At 49.3% G+C, this 20,969-nt stretch overlaps 1 protein-coding gene across 6 annotated transcripts in view; it reads left to right on the top strand.

Annotated features, from left to right (window-relative positions):
* STYXL1 (serine/threonine/tyrosine interacting like 1) overlaps positions 1 to 20,969 on the top strand; it is a 90,794-nt gene that overhangs the window by 40,045 nt on the left and 29,780 nt on the right. For all 6 annotated transcript variants that reach the window (XM_053894107.1, XM_053894110.1, XM_053894106.1 and 3 more), the window contains 3 exons: positions 7,029 to 7,090; positions 10,560 to 10,695; positions 15,849 to 15,994. In XM_053894107.1, the coding sequence (XP_053750082.1) occupies positions 7,029 to 7,090; positions 10,560 to 10,695; positions 15,849 to 15,994 (344 nt within the window). The remainder of the gene's footprint in view (positions 1 to 7,028; positions 7,091 to 10,559; positions 10,696 to 15,848; positions 15,995 to 20,969) is intronic.

Here is a 20,969-nt window from a genome sequence, read left to right as displayed (position 1 = left end):
GGGAGGGAGACAGAGGATCCGATTCTGGCTCCGTGCTGACAGCAGTGAGCCCAACGTAGGACCTGAACTCATGAACCATGAGATCATGACCTGAGCTGAACTCAGATGCTCAACTGACTGAGCCACCTAGGCGCCCCTTGTCCTTTAAAAAAAAAAAAATTTTTTTTAAATCTGTATTTATTTTTGAGAGGGAGAGAGAGAGAGAGAGAGAGAGAGATAGAGTGCAAGTGGGGGAGGAACACAGAGAGAGGGAGACACAGAATCCGAGCAGGCTCCAGGCTCTGAGCTGTCAGCACAGAGCCTGACGTGGGGCTCGAACCCATGAACTGTGAGATCATGATCTGAGCCGAAGTCGGATGCTTAACTGACTGAGCCACCCAGGCGCCCCTCCCCTTGTCTTTTTAAAAAAAATGTTTATTTTTGAGAGTGAGTGAGCGCATGTGCATGAATGGGGGAGGGGCAGAGAGAGGGAGAGAAAGAGAATCCCAAGCAGGCTCCACGCTCAGTGAGGAGCCTGACGTGGGGTTTGATCCCATGACCCCGAGATCATGACCTGAGCCAAAATCAAGAGTCTGACACTTAACCCTCTGAGCCACCAAGGCGCCCTTCCTTTTGCCCTTTTTGATCTTTTTTAACCATGGGCATGATTTTTTTTGTTTCCTGAAAAGATCCCTCCAAAGGAATAATCAAATCATGTTTCTAGTAGAGAAAAATTTATCTAACTTTTCACAGTGATGGCATCTAGGACTTCTCCATGCCCTCTAGAAATGTCACATGTTTAAGGGGAAGAAAAACCTGAAAAGAAGAGAAGACCTGTTTCCCACTTGTGGGAATAGCCACTTGTGTTCCCAGCATGCCTCTGTTGTTTGGGTTTGCAGGACGAGAGCCTGATGTTTGGCCTCTGCAGAGAGCAGACCGTCTCCCTTCCTCACTGCTCCTGGTGACCACGATTATAGATGCAAACACAGGCAGAAAGCCTCTTGGATCTCCAAGTGCGGGGATCTTAATTGCCTCATGGGCCCCGACGCTTTGCTTCAAATGCAGTGCTGCATTCTTCCCAAGGGCACACTTCCCACATTGGCTGTTTTGAAAGAGAGAGAGACAGACAGACAGTGTGAGTGGGGGAGGGGCAGAGAGAGAGGGAGACATAGAATATGAAGGCTCAGGCTCTAGGCTCTGAGCTGTCAGCACAGAGCCCATCGAGGGAGATCATGACCTGAGCCGAAGGCAGACGCTTAACTGACTGAGCCCCCCAGGCGCCCCTGCACATCCATTTCTTTAGTCTCTGTTACTGATTTGTGAGTTCTGGTAGACCCTTGGATCATTAGGTATTTCCACAAGTCTTTTCTCTTTTGAAGTGTTATCCACCACCACCCCCGACCCCGGCTTTTACAGCCCATTGTTTTATATATATGCATGTGTGCGTCTATGTCGTATCTAGCAATCTTGATATGCTATCCTGTTAATCCTAATTATTTGCGGTTCTGTTAGATTTTCTTTCTTTTTAAGTTTATTTTGAGAGAGCGAGAAAGAGGAGGGGCAGAGAGAGAGGGAGAGAGAGAGAATCCTAAGCAGGCTCCACACTGTCAGTGCAGAACCTGACATGGGGCTTGAACTTAAATCCCTAGACCGTGACCTGAGCCGAAACCAAGAGTCAGAGGCTTAGCCGACTGAGCCACCCAGGCGCCCCTGTGTTGGATTTTCTATGTAGACCACCATATTTATCTATGTATAATGGCAGTTTGATTTCTTCCTTTTAAGTTCTTATACATTTTACTTTTTTTTTTCCCCCCTTATCTCACTGCATTGCTGTGCCCTTGGCTCTCCTGTTTGGTGTTACAAGGGACCGTGACTGAGCGTTTTGTCTTTTTTCTGCCTTTACCAATTTGCTATGATATTTGCTGTAGCTATTTAGTAATTTTCCCCAACAGGTTAAAGAAGTTCTTACTACAGACTTTTTTCATGACATGAATTGAAACTTTTGTTGCCAAAGGTTCCAAACAGCCAAAGCAAAACCAGTGAATCACTGAAGTAATAACGAGTAAACATTTATTGTATACACACAGAAAAGACAGTTTGCAAACTGGAAACATTGAAACCAGACTGTGGGATAAGGCTCAGGGGTATGTTTGTTATAAAGCTGCATAGTGGGAAAATAGCATTTATTTTTCCACAGTGATTGGTCACAATATTACAATATTTTTTCAATTAAAATATTAAAACAATATTTATTTATTTTTGAGAGAGAGAGAGAGAGAGAGACAGACAGAGTGTGAGCAGCCAAGGGGCAGAGAGAGAGAGGGAGACACAGAATCTGAAGCAGGCTCTAGGCTCTGAGCTGTCAGCACAGAGCCCAACGCGGGGCTGGGACCCACGAACCGCGAGATCATGACCCGAGCTAAAGTCAGATGCTTAACTGACTGAACCACCCAGGCGCCCCTTTAATACCTTAATGTGATTTTCTAGTATTACATAGTTCCTACTCCATCATCACATAGTGTGTGCACACTGTTAGATTTGGCTTATTATGATTTCTGATTTTCACATCTATATTAATGAGTGAAATGAGCTTACAGTTTACTCTGCTTAGTTTTGCTTGTTTTTAAACCATACAGACTGTGTATCTGACTTCTTTTGCTCAAGTTTCTATTGTTAAGATTCACTCCTGGGACACCTGTGTGGCTCAGTCTTTTGAGCGTCCAACTCTTGGTTTGGGCTCAGGTCGTGATCTCACAGTCTTGGGATCAAGCCCCGCGGTGGGTTCCGCACTGGATGTGGAGCCTGCTTAAGATTTTCTCTTTCCCTCTGCTCCTCTTTCCCGCTCGCGTGCATTCTCTCTAAAAAAAACAAAACACAAAATTCCCTAGTGATGTTACATTAGCTACATGTACTTGATTCATTTTTGTTGCTTGCACAGCACCACAGGTAAACAAAGCCAGACCCTAGTTAAAGAGGCAAGGACAGATTTTAATCAATAATATACTGTTGCAATAGGAAGGAGTCCAGTGTGAACTGAACTCTGCTTTGGATTGCACAGAGGTCGCTGGGTGATTTAAGGGAGTGAGGGAGGCGGGTGGAGAGGGAGAGGGAATGTGGGGCTCAGGGGACTGGGGAAAGTGAAAAATTACAAGAAGCGGAGGGGGTGTGATCCCTGTGAAATCCATCTGGGTTTGCTGACTGGAGCTTATCAAAGTTAGATTCCTACCCTTCTGCGGAGGCTGGGAGAGAGGGGCTCTACCTTCAGGTGTTGGCTGGGCAAACAGCAAGTTCTTTTGGTAACTTTGAGTTTTCTCAGGAAGGTGCTTTAAGGGAGGCTGGGGTCAGCCTAGGGATGTGGCCTTTTTTTAAAATGAAGATATGGTCACATGTCTGAGATGTTTTGTTTTATGTCTTCACTCATGGACTCACAAGCTCTTTATAAACTCTGGCTACAAGTCTTCTGTTATTTGTATCACAGATCTTTTTTCTCACTCTGTGGCTTGCCCTTTCACCTTCTTAATGTTGTATTTTGATGAAAAAAGATAGAAGTTCTTAATTTTAATACAATTAGGTTTACCTGTATTTTTTGGTTTGTGCTTTCTTATGTCCTTTTTTTTTTTTTTTTTTTTTTTTTTTAATTTTAGAGTGGGCGCGCACAAGGCGGGGAGAGGGGCAGAGGGAGAGCCAGAGAATCCCAAGCAGGCTCCAGGCTCGGCTCAGCTCGGAGCCCAACACGGGGCTCGAACCCACAACCCTGGGATCGTGACTGGAGACAAAATCCAAAAGTCAGACGCTCAACCGACTGAGTCACCCAGAAACCTCCCCCTCTTATGTCTTTTTAAAGAAATACTTTTAGAGTAATTTTAAGTTCATAGCAAAATTGGGCAGAAAGTAGAGATTTCTTGGGGCGCCTGTGGGGCTCAGTCAGTTAAGCGTCCAACTCCTGACCGCAGCTCAGGTGCTGATCTCACAGTTTGTGGGATCGCACCCAGTAGGGCTGTGCGCTGGCAGGGCGGAGCCTGCTTCAGATTCTTTCTCTCCCTCTCTCTTTGCCTCTCATGTGCATGTGCTCTCTCGAACATTTTATTTTTAAGGTCTTGCAAACCTTTTTTTATATATATATTTATATATATATAAATATATATATATATTTAATCTTTATTTTTGAGAGAGAGAGAGAGAGACAGAGCATAAGCAGGGGAGGGGCAGAGAGAGAGGCAGACACAGAATCTGAAGCAGGCTCCACGTTCTGAGCTGTCAGCACAGAGCCCAATGTGGGGCTTGAACTGATGAGCCATTAGATCTAGACCTGAGCCGAAGTCAGACTCCCAATCGACTGAGCCACCCAGGCGCGCCTCAAGTAAACACTTTAAAAAGTAGAGATTTCCTAAATTCCCCGTCCCCCACCTAAACACAGCCTCTCCAACTGTCCTCATCCCCCACCAGAGTGGTGTGTGTGTTATTACTGATGAACCTACGTTGATATTCTGTTATCACCTAAAGCCCAGAGTTTACATTTAGTGTCGTACATTCTCTGGGTTTTGGCAAATGTATGACATATGTGCATCATTACAGGATCCTGGATTTCACTGCCCTAGAAATCCTGAGTGCTCTGTGTATTCATCCCTCCCTCCCCACTGACCCCTGGCAACCACCAATCTTCTTATGGTCTACACAGTTGTGTGTTTTCAGGGATGTCCTATACTTGCAACCATACAATATATAGCCTTTTCGGACTGGCTTCTTTCACCTCTGCATGCATTTAACTTTCCTCCATGTCTCTTCCAGATTTGATAGCTGTGTGTGTGTGTGTGTGTGTGTGTGTGTGTGTGTGTGTGTGTGTATACGTACGTCCAGGCACGCATGCTCAATAGTGTTCCATTGTCTGGATATACCCCTATATCCATTCACCTATTTAAGGAAATCTTTGCTTTCAACTTCTGGCAGTTATGAAAAAGCTGCTATAAACATTTGTGGTTATAAACTTTTAACTAATTTGGGTAAATACCAAGAAGCACCATTAGCTGGTGAGAGTATGTTTAGTTTTGTTAGAAACTGCAAACTGTCTTCCAAAGTGAAGGACCGTTCTGGTTTCCACAAGCATTTGGTGCTGTCTGTGTTTTGGATTTTTTTTTAATGTTTATTTTTGAGAGAGAGACAGAGAGAGGGAGAGAGAGAGAGAGAGAGAGGGAGAGAGAGAGAGAGAGAGAAACAGAGCACGAGTTGGGGAGGGGCAGAGAGAGAGGGAGACACAGAATCTGAAGCAGGCTCCAGGCTCTGAGCTGTCAGCACAGAGCCCAACACGGGGCTTGAACTCACAAGCCGTGAGATTATGACCTGAGCCAAAGTCGGACGCTTAATCGGCTGAACCACCCAGGTGCCCCAGGTTTTTGACATTCAAATAGACAAATAGGCGTGTAGGGGTATCTCACTGTTTCAATTTGCATTCCTTTGACATGATGTGGAGCATCTTTTTCTATGTTTATTTGCCACCTGCACATCTTCTTTGGTGTGCTGTGTCTGTTCATATCTTTTGCCCATTTTTAAATTGGGTTGTTTGTTGTTGAATTTAAGAATCATGTTTTGGGGGTTCCTGGCTGTCTCAGTCAGTAGAGCAAACGACTCATGATCTTGGGTTTGTGAGTTTGAGCCCCACGTTGGATGTAGAGATTACTTAAAGGATATTTTAGGGGCACCTGGGTGGCTCAGTCGGTTAGGCAGCTGACTCTTGATTTTGGCTCAGGTCATGATCTTACGTCATGAGTTTGAGCCCTGTGTCAGGCTCTGCACTGACAGTGCGGAGCCTGCTTAGATTCTCTTTCTGTCTCTGTCTCTCTCTGTCTCTCTCCCCCTCTCCTGCTCATGTGTGTTCTCTCTCTCAAAATACATAAACTTAAAAAAATAATATCTTAAAAAATGATGTTTTGGATAACAGTCCTTCTTAGAATTTATACATAAGACTCCGTTCCTGTTCCACATTCCTCCCAACTTTGAGGGCATCAGTGTCATACCTTCTGCAGGGACATTTAGAACCTCAGTTCGTAGGTTTTAGAGTCTGAATTTGGGTCTCAAATTCCATGGAGCATTTGGGATGAGCTCACTCTGGCTTTGATTTTCCCCCTTCCCACTTTTTTGGACCTCAGAGAAAACTTCCCCTAAATCAAAGATACCAAGGCTCATTGCTTAAGGGGCTGTGTGGGTGTGGGTCTGATGGGGCGGGAGAGGCATGCAGGCAGCCTGGAATAGAGGAACTACAATTCCTGTCACCTCACTGTCCAAACAAACACACGTTGCAGATGGTGCAAGTACTCTAAGTAGTTTGGTCATATGCAAATACAGTTATTAAAAAACACTTTTCCTGGGGCCCCTTGGTGGCTCGGTCGGTTAAGCGTCCGACTTCGGCTCAGATCATGATCTCACTGCTTGTGTTCGAGCCCCACGTTGAGCTCTGTGCTGACACACAGCTCCACAGTGTAGAGCCTGCTTTGGATTCTGTCTTTGTCTCTCTGCCCCTCCCCGGCTCAAGCTCTGTCTGTCTGTCTCTCTCAAATATAAATAAACATTTAAAGAGAATACTTTTCATGGGGTGCCTGGGTGGCTTAGTCGGTTGAACATCTGACCCTTGATTTTGGCTCAGGTCATGATCTCATGATTCGTGAGTTCGTGTCTGGCATCATGCTCTGCACTGACAGTGTAGAGACTGCTTAAGATTCTCTCTCTCTCTCTCTCTCTCTCTCTCTCTCTCTCTGCTCCTCCCCTGCTTGTGCATGCACACTGTCTCTCTCAAAAATAAAAAATGTTAAAAAAAAAAAAAAAAGACTTTTTCCCCTCCGGGCACCTGGGTGGCTCAGTTGGTTAAGTGTCCGACTTCAGCTCAGGTCATGATCTCACGCTTTGTGGGTGTGAGCCTGGCATCGGGCTCCCTGCCGAGAGTGTAGAGCCTGCTTCAGATCCTCTGTCCCCCTCTCCCTCTGCCACTCTCCTTCCCCTGCACGTGTGTGCTCTCTCTCAAAAACAAACATTAAAAAAAAAATACTTTTCCTTTCCAGATGTGCGTTCCAAACGGGAGTATGACGAGAGCCATGTGATTACAGCCCGTCGAGTGGAGAAGGTATAACCGGCAGAGTCAGAATGTGGGGCGGGCCTTCACTCAGGATCCGTCTCTGTCCTCCGTCATCCCGACCACATCCTCCACCCTTGACTTCCAAGTTCGTTCCTTCTTTCCCTGGTGTCTCCTCTGTCTGCCTGGTTCAGTTTCATTTTCGCCAGCTGCTGTGTGAAGACAACCCCTGGTTTGTCCTGGGTCTGCTTCAGATCTGACCTTCTCGTTCAGAGATCTCACCCAGGCTTCCAGTTTCGACTACCCATCCGCGATTACCTGGGCTGTCAGTTTTACCTGTAAAATTTTGTCTGGAGAAACTGTCCCCTCCCCTTCCCACTGCCGCCCTGCGGGTGTATACTCCGTCTCTGGCCCTGTGCCCTGTACCTCGCCAGAGTGGGCTCTGCCTCGGGCATTTTTCCGGGTTAAGCTCACTGCTTGGGAGTGTAGCTCAGCAGTAGAGTATTTGACTGCAGGGTAAGCTTGCGACCTAACACCCTCCTCTCCCCACCCCTACCCATCAGTATCTGCTTTTTTTTTTCCTCCTGGGGTTGTCACTTCTCTGGCTCCATACTCTAGCTCTTAGTCCCCATTTCAGAATATTCTCTGCCTTCTGCAGCCTGTCCAGAGCTCCTTCGGGATGATGTATGGCTCCACTCTCAGATTTGCATATTCTTTTGATTCTGGCAGCTCCCTGGGTCTGAAAGAGACCTCCTCTGGGCCTCAGCCAGGCTGACGCCTCTTGGCTCCCCTCCCCAACTTTCTAACCAGCAGCCCCAGCAGGACACACGGCCCCCAATTCGATGCTCATGGCCTCCCCCTCCAGCCCCCTCGCTGGGCACACAGGCTTCTACTCTCACCCGGTCTCCCAATGACCTTGCCCTCCCGCGTTTCCTTGGTTCTCAGACGCACATAAGTCCCCCATATTTTAACACTGCCGAAATTGGAACGTGTCCTACAGTGGATTTCCACTTTAATGTGGCAGTATCTTTTCCCCCGAAAAGTGGATGTGGTGGATATCTGTTCCTTTTCTGTTGCAGCACCCCCACCCTTTTTTGAGGGGAACTCTTCCTGCCCAAATCACGGGTGTCTGGTGATAGGCCCTAAACTAGTATTCAGATCCAGGCCTCAGTGATTGGCCATGGGCCTAGGATGAAAAGAGCAAAACGGAGTTGTGATCGGAGAAGCAGGCTCCTCCTCTATTGAGCAGTTGAGTTTTGGGGGGTGGGCGTCTGGGCGTCACTGGTGGCTGTGTCACAGGCCTCAGGAGCACGTTGTCTGAGAAGGTGTGGTCTGTGTGCAGGGGGAGTGGAGAGGAGCACCTGAGGGGGAGGTCTGGGCTTCAGAGCCCTGGTTCAGGTTTTCCTGGGGATCAGTTGCTCCCCACCCCTGCTGGATGTGTTAGATGCCAGTAAATCCTTCCTTGGATGTTCACTCCTGACGGCAATGGTGATCAAATTAGTGGTGTTGACAACCAACAGTGTCTTTTTTTAAAATTTTTATTATTTAAAAATTTTTAAAAAAGTTTTTTTCATTAAAAAAATATTTTTAACATTTATTCATTTTTAAGAGCTGGAGAGAGACAGAGCATGAGTTGGGGAGGGGCAGAGAGATACACAGAATTGGAAGCAGGCTCCAGGCTCCGAGCTGTCAGCACAGAGTCCGACGTGGGGCTCGAACTCACAAACCGTGAGATTGTGACCTGAGCTGAAGTCAGATGCTTAACCAACTGAGCCATCCAGGCACCCCAGAAACTTTTTTTTTTAATGCTTATTTATTTTTGAGAGAGAGACAGAGACAGAGTGTGAGTGAGGGAGGAGCAGAGAGAGAGGGAGACACAGAATCTGAAGCAGGCTCCAGGCTCTGAGTGGTCACCACAGAGTCTGACGCGGGGTTCGAACTGACAAGCCGTGAGATCATGACCTGAGCCGAAGAGGGACACTTAACGGACTGAGCCACCAGGTGCCCATAACCAACAGTCTCTTAATCTAGGAAATCCAGTTCTCATGGCCCCCTGAGCACACTGCTTCCAGAACTTTTGCTGGGAGCACAGGGATATATGTGCCAGCTTTGCTAATCACTGTGTCCCAGATGCTCAGCCTGGTCCCTGGCATCTGGGATGAACTCAACACTTGTTTGTTGACTAAAATGAACACCTGGAAGTGTGCCTTCTGCCTGGAACATCCCCCCCACCCTTGTCCATCTGGCAAATTTCCCCTCGCCCTTGAGGTCCCATCGCCAAACCTCCCTACCCTCCACGGCCTTTCTGAGTCTTCCAGGCTGGCACGGCTGTTTCCCTTTGCCTTTTTGAACCTCTGTATTCCAGAACCTCACACGGGGTACGTGCAGAGTGCATCCTCAGTGAATACTTAAGTGAAAGGGCACATGAACGTGCAGCCACATCTCTCCTGCTCTCCCGCCTGCTCCAGCCTCCGTGGGCTCTCCTCTCCTTCCTCTTTGCTCGTGTCTTCTCCATCTCCGGAAACCCCCTCCCCTCATTAGCTGTCCAAACCCTGCTGGTCCCCTGAGCACTCGCTCGCTCTCCTGGTGCCTCCAGACAAATGTGATTCCTCCCCTCTCAGTCCCAGACAACTTCCTGGTCTGTCCCTCCACGGGCCTTGCCTGACTGCCTTCAGGTAGAGTCGACGTACACTCGCCCTGTTCCACCGGCAGGTCCTCGTCTGGCCATCTTAGTCAGACCAGGTCCCAAGGGACAGAGGCAGGCTCGGGATCCCTTAAGCAGTGGGGGCCTTGGGGGAGCACTACGAACGAGTGAAGACTAACTTCTCAGCCGGTGCCCAGCCAGGCCTCCTCGAGCTCTGGAACACCCTTTGGCATCCTGGGCATTGTTCCTGCGTCCGTTGTCCACCACCCTGGCGACTCAGCGGCCCCCGACTACTCATGACATCCTGCTTCCTGTTTGCCCTTTCCTCTCTCTGACTGGATTTATAGCCACAGGCCGGGCACTCTTCTAGAATCAGGGTACATCTGCAACCACAAAAAGGCAGAAGTTCCCACTCTCAGCCTACACTCGAGCGTACAGTTGGCCCCGTTATAGCCACTTGCTCTTGACCTGCTTATCCAAGCTCTCTGCTTACTGCCCTTTCTATGGCAGATTTTGGATTTGGCCACCACTGCCAATGACCGTCCCCCATAGAGGGTGTCATCAGCCTGGCCAGGGTCGCTTCGATGGCAAGCGTGCCAGGCCGCCTAGCGGGCTGCGGGGCCGGTCAGTGGACCAGCACTTCTCCGGTCGGGCGCTGTCTCTGGTCTGCTCAGCTGTGGTCAGCTATTCACAGCAGGGCACGTGGGTGCAGAAGGCGCTTGGAGCTCTGCAAACTCTCCGGTCCCTTCTCGGTGCTTCCGTGCCTATGGGTGTAGTCAGGGGAACGGGCACGGTCTGACCTCCGGTGCTGGTGTGCAGGGGGCGTTTGCTCAACTGAACCCACCTGCCCACACACCTGTCTTGTGGTTTCTGTAGAAGGCGAGCAAGTATCTTCTCCCGGAGTCTGTGGATCTGGAGTGCGTGAGATACTGTGTGGTGTATGACCACAACACCAGCACCCTGGAGATCGTCTTAAAAGAGGAGGAAGGTGACAACGGTGACGACGGGCCGGGTAGGTCTTGACAGGGAAGAACTTCTGCCGCGTACTGGGAACCATACCAAAGGCTCTCCCCGGGTCGACGCCTGCAGTCCGCAGAACATCCCTGTGAGAAATGGGCACGTCAAGAACGGGGGTGGGTCTGGCTCAGGTTTTCCCTTCCTCACAAGACGATAGGCGAGGCTGCCACAGTGTCACAGATGCTGGCAGAAGACCCGAGGCTCCTGAGTCCGAGTCGACGGACTTCATGACTCAGAGCAGTGAAAGTGACCAGAATGTCCCCATTCTCTACGCTGGTGCCCAAGCCCCGACTCTCACAGGGTGCCAGGAAGGAGGGCCGGGTAATAGCCACCTACACGGTGGCTTGTGTTCCAGGAGAACTCTGAGCTCAGGGGCCTGAATCTTTGATAATGGGCAGAAAGCCTGCCTGCCCCTGACTCTGGAGGGAGAAGCCATCTGTCTTCCAAAGCCGTTTGATATACGGATGTTCTTGAAAAGCCAGTACCTTTGCTCAAAGGACACGTAGAAACGTGAGAAGCTACAGAGAATGGTTTCCTAATAGGTAACATCCCCCATTTTATAGAAGGGGAAATTGAGGCCCAGAAAGGTACGTGCAGTAACTCACTCAAGGTCCCACACATGTTGAGTTATTTATTCCCACATAACGAGTTAGCCCCCAATTTGGTAGCTTAATGCAGCAAAGGTTAATTAATTAACCAGTACCAGGTTCCGGCACAGGTCTCTCCTGAGATCGCAGTCGAGATGCTGGCCAGGGTCGCTGTCATCTGAAGGTGTCGCTGGGCCAGGACGATGTGCATCTGAGGTGTCTCACACAGGTAGGGCCAGGAGGCCTTCGTTCTGCGCCACCTAGACCTCTCCATAGGACCGCTTGCGTGGCCTTGCGACATGGCAGCTGGTTTCCCCCAGAGTGGGCCATCCAAGAAGGAGAGAGAGCAAAGGAAAGGCACATGCCTTTTATAACTGACTCCTGAGACTTCCAAGGTCACTTCTGCCACATTCTGTTCATTAGAAGGAAGTCACTAAGTGCAGCTTACTCTGAAGGGATGGAGAATCAGACTCAACCTTTATTTTTTTTAAATTTATTTTAAAGTTCATTTTTTATTTATTTTGAGAGAGAGATAGAGAGCAAGCAGGGGAGGGGCAGAGGGAGAGAGAATCCCAAGCAGGCTCTGTGCTGCCAGTGCAGAGCCCTATGCGGGGCTTGAACTCACAAACCGTGAGATCATGGCCTGACCGAAATCAAGAGTCAGATGCTCAACAGACTGAGCCACCCAGGTGCCCCTCAACCTTTATTTTTTTTTAATGTTTATTTATTTTGAGAGAGAGAGAGAGAGCACGTGTGAGCAGGGAAGGGCAGAGAGTGAGGGATGGGGCACAGAGGCTCTGTTTCTTCTGGCTCAGCTGCGAATAGGTGTGGGTGTTTCCATGGCCCCGGGGCATTCACACCACGGTGGTCACTAGGTGGCGCCAGGCTTCCACCTTTAATAAAACCAGTCTTCTGGAGGTCCTTAGTCAGGAAATTGTGCCCTGTTCCCCCAAGCTTATCTTGTTGGGTTCCAGTCTGCAATCCTAAGATTGCGGGCTGGACCCTAAAGCCATAGGAAATGGTTGTCAATAAAGATAACCCCCTCTACGTTGTATAGCTGACCTCACCTTGCCACGGGACCCCCATTCTCATTCCTTAGGAAACCACAACCACAAAACAACACAGCAAGACCTCAAACCGCACACACACGTATATCTACACCTTGCCCAGTCAAGGCTCTTTTCTCCTTTAAAATGGCATCTTTCAGGTAAACGCAGTCTTTGGGGTAAAAGACCATTTCGAGGTTTCTCTCAAGATCCCTTTCCCCTTCCTACTGTTAAGCACGCACCTCCCCACCCCCTCCAAGGAAATCTGTTTGTGGGTGGAGCCTCCATCACACATCCTAGAAGCAGGGGTCCATCTCTCCTGCCCTCCTGGTGAGGTGTAGCTCACCTGTGTGGCCTGTGGCCACGGGCCTCTGTCCTTGCTGTGTCTGTGGCTGACATGTCCCCATCTAGTGTGAGTCATGAGCAGTTCCCTACCCCCAGCTCTGTGCCCTCCTTCTCAGGCTTTCCATGAGTGCTGCTGGTCCCTGGGCTGTTGCTACTTTTCTCCTATCCAGCGTTAGGTTAACCACCCTCCTGTCCTGCTGTAGCAGAAATGGGGCACAGGTGGTTTTTAGGACCCCCCAGTTCCTGCAGATGAGGTGTTTTCACTTTCTCAGCTGGATCTCTTCTTAGGAACCGAGAGTACCTTTCCTTGTCTTGGCCTCTGCGGTGGGTTCGTTCTTTCTTTCTTTCTTTCTTTCTTTCTTTCTTTCTTTCTTTCTTTCTTTTTTAATATTTGTTTTTATTTTGAGAGAAAGTGAGTGGGGAGAGAGGCAGAGAGAGAGAGAGAGAGAGAGAGAGAGAGAGAGACAGAAAGAATCCCAAGCAGGCTCCACACTCAGCATGAAACCTGACATGGAGCTCAATCTCACGAACCATGAGATCATGACCTGAGTCGAAATCAAGAGTTGGGTGTTGAACCCACGGAGCCACCCATGTTGCCCTGGGGCTCTTTCTCTAAACTCCTTTTACCAGGCCAAGGGCAGCCCCCTTCTTGTAGGAGAGACATTTCCCTTATGTTAAACCATCCTTCCTTCCTTGTAACATGTGGATTACAGACACTCCCCACCCTTGCCCAAATTGGGCTCTTGATATGTGTGGGTAGAGTTCCCTGGGCTGGGGCATTCACAACAACTATGGGGGGAAGCTTTGGGAATTTTTTTTTTTCTTCCTCTCTCAACACAGCCTGACTTTCAAGCCAATTGTCCTCGTGCTGAGGACCAAAAATAATTGAACTTAAAGCTCCCTGCTGAATGGAAAGCCCCTTAGCCTGGAAGTCGTCCCAGCGTTTTGAAGCAGTGGGTGCCCAGTTCAACATGTATGAAGCCTCGTGTCCATGGAGAACTGAAGGTTAATGGGATTAAAAATGAATTTAAGGTTTTAAAAATATTAACCCCATGGTATCCATAGCTGGGTAGCCTGGGCCCCTGGCTATTCTCATGGCTCTCCCCTGGAATCTCTAATTATTCTCCTGGAAACTGGCCTTCTTCCATTGACCCCATGGCACCCCAATGGATAGGCCTCCAGCCAGTCATGTGACATTGGCGGGGGAGCAGCTGTCTGGTTTAAAGGCAACAGCAGTGTGTCTGGGGACTCCCCTCTCCTAGGCCCTCTGACCCTTTAGCCATTATTCAGCCTCTCGCTCAAGAGGGAGATGGTGTTGAGACACCCAGCATTCTGGTTTCCAAGCCCAGCCTTCTAGGATAGGGTTTGGCCCCTGTCTTGCCAGCTACAGGTTCTTTAGATACAGTCTCTCCCGACAGGTCTGGAGGCCATTGTTGGGCTCAGCAGCCCCTGCTGGAATTGGCTTTCTCTCTTTGGACAAAGGTTCGATATAGAAGCCCGAGTCTGTGCCCTTCCCTTTCTCCTTTAGCTGGCTCTCCAGAGTCTGCTGCATGGTATTTCTCTTTAAGGCTCAGATCCTGGCCTTGGGATATCTTGGCTCAGCCTTAATTATGTAAACTTCCTGCCATACCTATATCTATATCTATATCTATATCTATATCTATATCTATATCTATATCTATATCTATATCTATACCTATATCTATATCTATATCCATGCATATGGTCTCCTGGTGATTCTGTGGATCAGCGAGGGCATTTAAGATGAACACATTGTCAAAACCACAGTGAGCTATCACTTCACACCCACTAGAATGGCCACGATCCAAAAGACGGATGCTAAGGAGCATCAGTGAGGGTGTGGAAAAATTGGAGCACTCCTGCTTCGCTGGTCTGAGTGTAAGGTGGTGCAGGTGCTGTGAAACAGTTTGGTATTTCCTTCCAAAAGTTCATTGTAGGGGCGTCTGGGTGGCTCAGTCAGTTAAGCGTCTGACTTTGGCTCAGGTCACGATCTCATGATTCATGAGTTTGAGATTCATGATTCATTGAACCCCGCATCGGGCTCTGTGCAGACAGAGCCTGGAGCCTGCTTTGGATTCTGTATCTCCCTCTCCCTCTCCCTCTGCCCTCTCCAGTTCATGCTCTGTCTCTCTCTCTCAAAAATAAACATTAAAAAAATTTTTTTTAAAGTTCAATGTAGAGTTACTGTATGGTTCAGTTCTGCTTCTCGGTACGTACGTGAAAACGTGCCCACAGAATCTTGCGTGCCAGTGTTCACAGCAGCACCATCCGCAATAGCCAAGATGTGGACATGGCCCTATGTGCATTGGCAGATGAATGGATAAACCAAAAGGCGGTAGAGTCACATGATGAAATAGCATTCAGCCCTAAAAAAGAACAGAGTACTGGCCCACGCTACAACATGGATGAAATTTGAAGATCTTATGCGGGGCGAAAGAAGCCAGACCCAAAGCACCATTTGCATGATTCCCTTTACACAAAACGTCCAGAATGGGCAAATCTGTAGAGAGAAATTAGATCAGTGGTTGCCTCGTGCTGGGTGTTTGAAGGGAAATAAGGAGCGAAACCTAACTGGTGCAGGAGTGCCTTTTGGGGGGTGATGGTTGCACAACTCTGTGAATACCCTAAAAACCATTACCTTATACACTTTAACTAGGTGAATTGTCTGGTATACGATATGTGTTGTGTGTATATATTAGAGAGATTTCTCTGTTAAATCATCTTTCCTTGCAATAACGTGGGGATCTATACAATTTAAGAGTTTACAGAAAAGAAGCATCAACTTAATTAGTAGCAAGTGGCTTTTTAAATTTTATTTTTTAATGTTTGTTTTTGTGAGAGAGCGAGTGAGCAGGGACAGAGAGAAAGAGAGAGACAGAATCCGAAGCAGGCTCCAGGCTGTCAGCACAGAGCCTGACGCAGGGCTCAAACGCACTAACCACAAGATCATGACCTGAGCCGAAGTTGGACACCCAACTGACTGAGCCACCCAGGCGGGCCCCTTAAATTTTAGTTATTAACACTCCTCTCCATTTATATTTGCTCAGTTTCCTAGACCGCTGCTTTTCCAGACAGGTGACCATCTACTGGAGCTCAGGGTGAATGGTGCGCACACAGGGGACATTCACCTCTTTGGTCTCCGCTCTTAGGACTGGTGCCTGGCGCTGCCGTCGAGTGTGGCAGAGCCCTGGCCAACCTCACCCGCCACCCCGTCTGCATCCTGAGAGGAGGCTATCAGGGCTTCTCGGCCATATACCACTTCTTCCAGACGCAGAAGATCATCTGGATGCCACAGGTAAGGCAGGGTATCCAGCACAGGCAGGCTCAGGTGGGAGCCCGGTCTTCCCCAGGGGACGGAGGGGTAGGGAGCTGGGGTAGAGGAAAGAGGAGGCCGGTGACAGGGAGACGTAGAAGGGATGTAGGAGCCTGTGCTTGGGAAATGAACTTGGGGCAGCAGGAGGTCCAGGCCACTGTGACGGGGCAGCAGGAGGTCCAGGCCACTGTGACGAATTTATCATCGCCAGGTTCAAGCCAGAGTTAGCGTGGTGTTTAAGAGGTGGGGCCCGTCCAGAGTGGAGGGATCCCTGAGGGGAGGGGGCTCCAGGTGGTGGGCCATCACCAAAGACCAGCAGGGGCACCATGATATGAGGCTGCCTCTCCATGGGCAGCTGTCTGGACCCACAAGGCCTGACTGGTCCAGAGGACCCAAGAAAGGGTGAGCTAGCATCCCTACCTATGAGGAGTTCTTGGCTAGCGGGGGAGACCAGGGGCACCCTAGGTATCTGGAGCCTCCAGAGGCACCTCCTAGAGCCAAACCGGAAGGAGGAGGAGCTGGTGAGCGGGAGAAGTGGATGCAGGGGTGGCCTTGACCTGCAGGCCGGGGGAGGGGGGGGGGCTGGTCCCTGGAGGGCAGTGTCAAGCTTATTGGAGGGTCTGAAGACAGTGGAATGTAAACATTCTGGGGGGGGGTTTCCTTCTTTCCGATAATTGCCTTTAGCTTTTTGCCCTTAGTGTCTTAGGCTGATTCATAAATTCTGGCCACTTCCAATCTAATCCTAAAATGAGTGGGGAAGTATGCATGTAAACTGGATTTTTTTAGAGATACATGGTGAAATATTTATGGGTAAAACAATATAACGTCTGGAACTTCCTTCAGAATAATCCAGGGTGGGTTGGGAGGTTGGTGAGGGAATAGAGAAAACAAAATTGGCCACTAGTTGGTCATGTTTGCAAATGAGTGATCTTCACAGGGGTTTATGATGTGCGTCTCTGCTCTTGTATATTTTTGAAATAATTTTTAAAAGTTTAATGTTTATTTTTGAGAGAAAGACCGTGGGGGAGGGGCAGAGAGACAGGGAGACACAGAATCCAAAGCAGGCTCCAGGCTCTGAGCTGTTAGCACAGAGCCCGATGCAGGGCTGGAACCCACGAACCATGAGATCATGACTTGAGCCGAAATCAAGAGTCGGACACTCAACCGACTGAGCCACCTAAGGACCCCTGAAATAATTAAAAAAAAAATTTTTTTTAATGTTTTATTTTTTGAGACAGAGAGAGACAGAACGTGAGCAGCCGTCGAGGAGGGCAGAGACAGAGAGGGACACACAGAATCGGAAGCAGGCTCCAGGCTCTGAGCTATCAGCACAGAGCCAACATGGGTCTCGAACTCACAAGCCTTCGAGCTGTGAGATCATGACCTGAGCTGAAGTCAGCTGCTCAACTGACTGAGCCACCCAGGCGCCCGTGAAATAATTTTTTTGAAGGAGAGTAAAAAGATTCAGTCCAGTGCAAGCTAGGCTCGTGTACCATTCCAATCTCAGATCTGGATCAAATCTCAGTTCTTCCATCCCACAGAGCTGGAAGACAGTCTTCGGTTTGTGGGGGTGGGAGTCGCAAGGGGGGTGGGTTAGCTATAGGGACCTCTGTTCTCTGCCCGGCTCCTGGGCCTGTGACTGTGGTGCTGGGGGTCCAGAGTGGGACTCGTCTTGTTGGACTGGCTGCCCTCAGTGGTGGGGAAATGCCTCCTCACTCTGGCCCAGCCTTGTTCTGTCTGTTGCCGGTGGCCTTAGCTGCTGGTTTTCCTGGGACCTGGTTCAGGGGGCCCATTTATTACTAAGGATCTTTCAGAGAAACCCCGCTGAGACCTCCTGCCAGAAGCACCCCCAATTCCTTGTTTTCCTCTGGCAGTCCGTGACCCCTGACCATGTCCACACTCCTTCACCTGAATCCCTGAAGGAGCCACAAGGGAGTGATGGTAAGGAAAGAGACCCAGGCCGACCTTGCTGCAGCTGCTCCTTATCTTGACTCAGCTGCCCCAGCCAGCCTGGGCACAAAGGCAGAGACTCCTGTCTGAGGTTGTACATGTTCCCATATCCAGGCTATTCATGTCTACCTGCCCTCCTTCGTCTGATGTAACCATGGTTTGATTTTCAGCTCACCAGGTGTATAGCCTGTCTCCCCATCCTGCCAGACACTCCTTGCTCCGAGAGGATCCCATTACTGGCCTTTTAGTGTGTGACATAAGCATTTCTCTGCAAACATCACACTGCTGATAACTTACCCCCTGCCTTTTTTAAAAAAAAGCTTTAGTAAAGTATAACGGACATAGGATGAACTGCACATATTTAAATGTACATTTGGGGGGCGCCTGGGTGGCTCAGTCGGTTGAGCGTCCGACTTCAGCTCAGGTCACGATCTTGCGGTCCGTGAGTTCGAGCCCCACATCAGGCTCCAGGCCGATGGCCCAGAGCCTGGAGCCTGCTTCCGATTCTGTGTCTCCCTCTCTCTCTGCCCCTCCCCCGTTCATGCTCTGTCTCTCTCTGTCTCAAAAATAAATAAACATTAAAAAAAAAAATTTAAAAAAAATGTACATTTGGGTCAGCGTTGACATGTGTATACACCTGTGACTTGCCCTTGGCCCCAGTCTTAGCATAGATTGGGAAAAGGGGTGGCTGGTGGTGGTAGCTAGCAGTGCCTGCAGGGGTGAGTTCTGCCCCGGGATCTGTGGCCCTCTATAGAATGTAGGCACCTAGTATTTGTCCCTGTTTGGGACCTTCGTTAGTAATTCCTGGGCGAGGATGAAAGCCCCACTCGCCTCCTGCTTTGTGCTTTGATGTGCTATAAAGCAGGGGTGTCCCTGCTGCTCCCCAAGGAACTCCCAGGAGGGGTGATGGGGGCACTGAACCCGCTTCAGATGCAGCCACTGGCAACTTCCTCTATTTTACACGTGGCCTCCCTTAAATAAAGTTTTCTCTCAGAGCAAAAGCTTCTGGGACTAAAATGTGAAGACCACACTAGAGAGAGATGGTGGTGAGCCCGGGGGGGCTGGTGCCGTCAGATCGCACTTGAGAAAGATGGTGATTGCGGTGCAGAAAGCAGACCCGTGGGGGGCAGGTGGGTCTGGGAATGGCGAGGAGAGGGCAGCTTTAAGAAGCACTTAGGGGGCGCCTGGGTGGCTTGGTTGGTTAAGCGGCCGACTTCCGCTCAGGTCACGATTTCGCGGTCCGTGTGTTCGAGCCCCGTGTCGGGCTCTGTGCTGACAGCTCAGAGCCTGGAGCCTGTTTCAGATTCTGTGTCTCCCTCTCTCTGACCCTCCCCCGTTCATGCTCTGTCTCTCTCTGTCTCAAAAATAAATAAACGTTAAAAAAAAAAAAAAAAAGAAGCACTTAGGCAGTGGCACTGATTAGACTTGGGGAGGGAGGAGGCGGGGGCAGGACATGGTGGGGGAGGGAGGAGCCTGGAATAGTGCCCTGGTTCCCGGTGTGGGTGACAGGTGGGGGGACACGGGAGGAGGCGGCAGCGTGGGGCAAGGGCAGTGGGCTTCATTTGGACATCCTTGTCGACATAGGTATCAAAACCATGTCATCTAGAATTAACATGCTCTTGCCCTTTACAGCACAGCGTGTTTTCTCCCTGCCACACGGCCACAGGAAAGGAAGCTGGTTTGAAAGCAGCGGGAATAGCAGACAGATCTGTGTCGGGTGTTCAATGAGATTTTCCGGATGAAACTAGGAGGGTTTCCTTTGGCTCCAGCAAGCTGAGCATCCTGGGTGGTGTCAGCCCGGGCTCTGGGGAAGCCTTGGGTCAGTAGCAGGCCTGCCTGCAGGTGGAAGGGTCACTCGTCCCTTTCACATGCTTGAGAATTGGCTCGGCTTGGTGTCTGCTCTTGGAGAAAGGTTTTTTGAGGCTGACAGCTTGGGAAGAATGTGGGTTTGCAGTGGGCTCACTGGGAGAGCCCATGTGCTGAGGCCAGAAGGCTCTGAAGCCTCTGAAGTGAACAGCCAAATAGCCTGCGGGACTTAATGATAAACTTTTTGGGTGATGGTGGGGTTCGGAGCTGACGGCCAAGAAAGAATTCTTGAAGGCGTCTTTGGTGCAAAAAGGTGATTTTATGAAAGCACAGGGACAGAACCCATGGGCAGGAAGAGCTGCACTGGGGCTGTGCAGAGTGACTGCCTGTATCCTGTGGAGGTGGGGGAGGTAAAGTCCAGAGGAAGTGTCTTAAAGGGATTTCCATATGCCAAAGAGGATTTACAGATTACTGGAGCCCTAGCTATTGTCCAGCTAAGGTTGTTTTTCCCTCTAGGAAAGCATTATCATTAAGATAGCAGGGAGTTCTTGGGGATTAGGCGATTCATGAGATATTTGTAAACTGATGGAGATGCTATCAGTTTAACCATTTGTTTCCTGTCCTTTCCTTTGTCCTTCGGCAGCCGGGAGTGCCTCAGGAATGTCACACATATCCCACCTGGAGGGTGGGGAGGTTGTGCTAGCTCAAGCTTGGTGCTTGGTCGGTGGCTTGCCTTATGGTCCCTCATCACTTAATGTTATTTCTTTCTCTTTTTAAAAAACGTTTGTTTATTTATTTTGAGAGAGAGAGTGAGCATGCCTGCAAATGGGGGAGGGCCAGAGAGAGAGGGAGAGAGAATCTCAGGCAGGCTCCATGCTATCAGGTCAGAGCCCGACATGGGGCTCGATCTCAATGAACCATGAGATTAAGACCTGAGCCGAAATCAAGACTCTTAACTGACTGAGCCACCCAGGCGCCCCAGATGTTATTTCTGAGTCCATCTTGGGGCCAGAGGCATTTTAGAACTAGGTTTGACCTTTGAAATTACATAGATCAGCATTTCCCGTGAAACACTCATGGAAAAAAGGGACCTCTAAACAGATCATATTGGAAACAATAGTGTATACAATGTTAGTGGGTTTTGTTTGTTTGTTTTCTTGACATTATGCCTGGGTTTTATTTTACTAAGTATCACAAGTAG

Source organism: Panthera pardus, unplaced genomic scaffold (assembly GCF_024362965.1).
Source record: "Panthera pardus isolate Hobbes unplaced genomic scaffold, ASM2436296v1 HiC_scaffold_4, whole genome shotgun sequence".
NCBI lineage: Eukaryota > Metazoa > Chordata > Mammalia > Carnivora > Felidae > Panthera > Panthera pardus.
The sequence above is the reverse complement of the archived record's forward strand: the minus strand, read 5'-3'. Positions and strand labels throughout refer to the sequence as shown.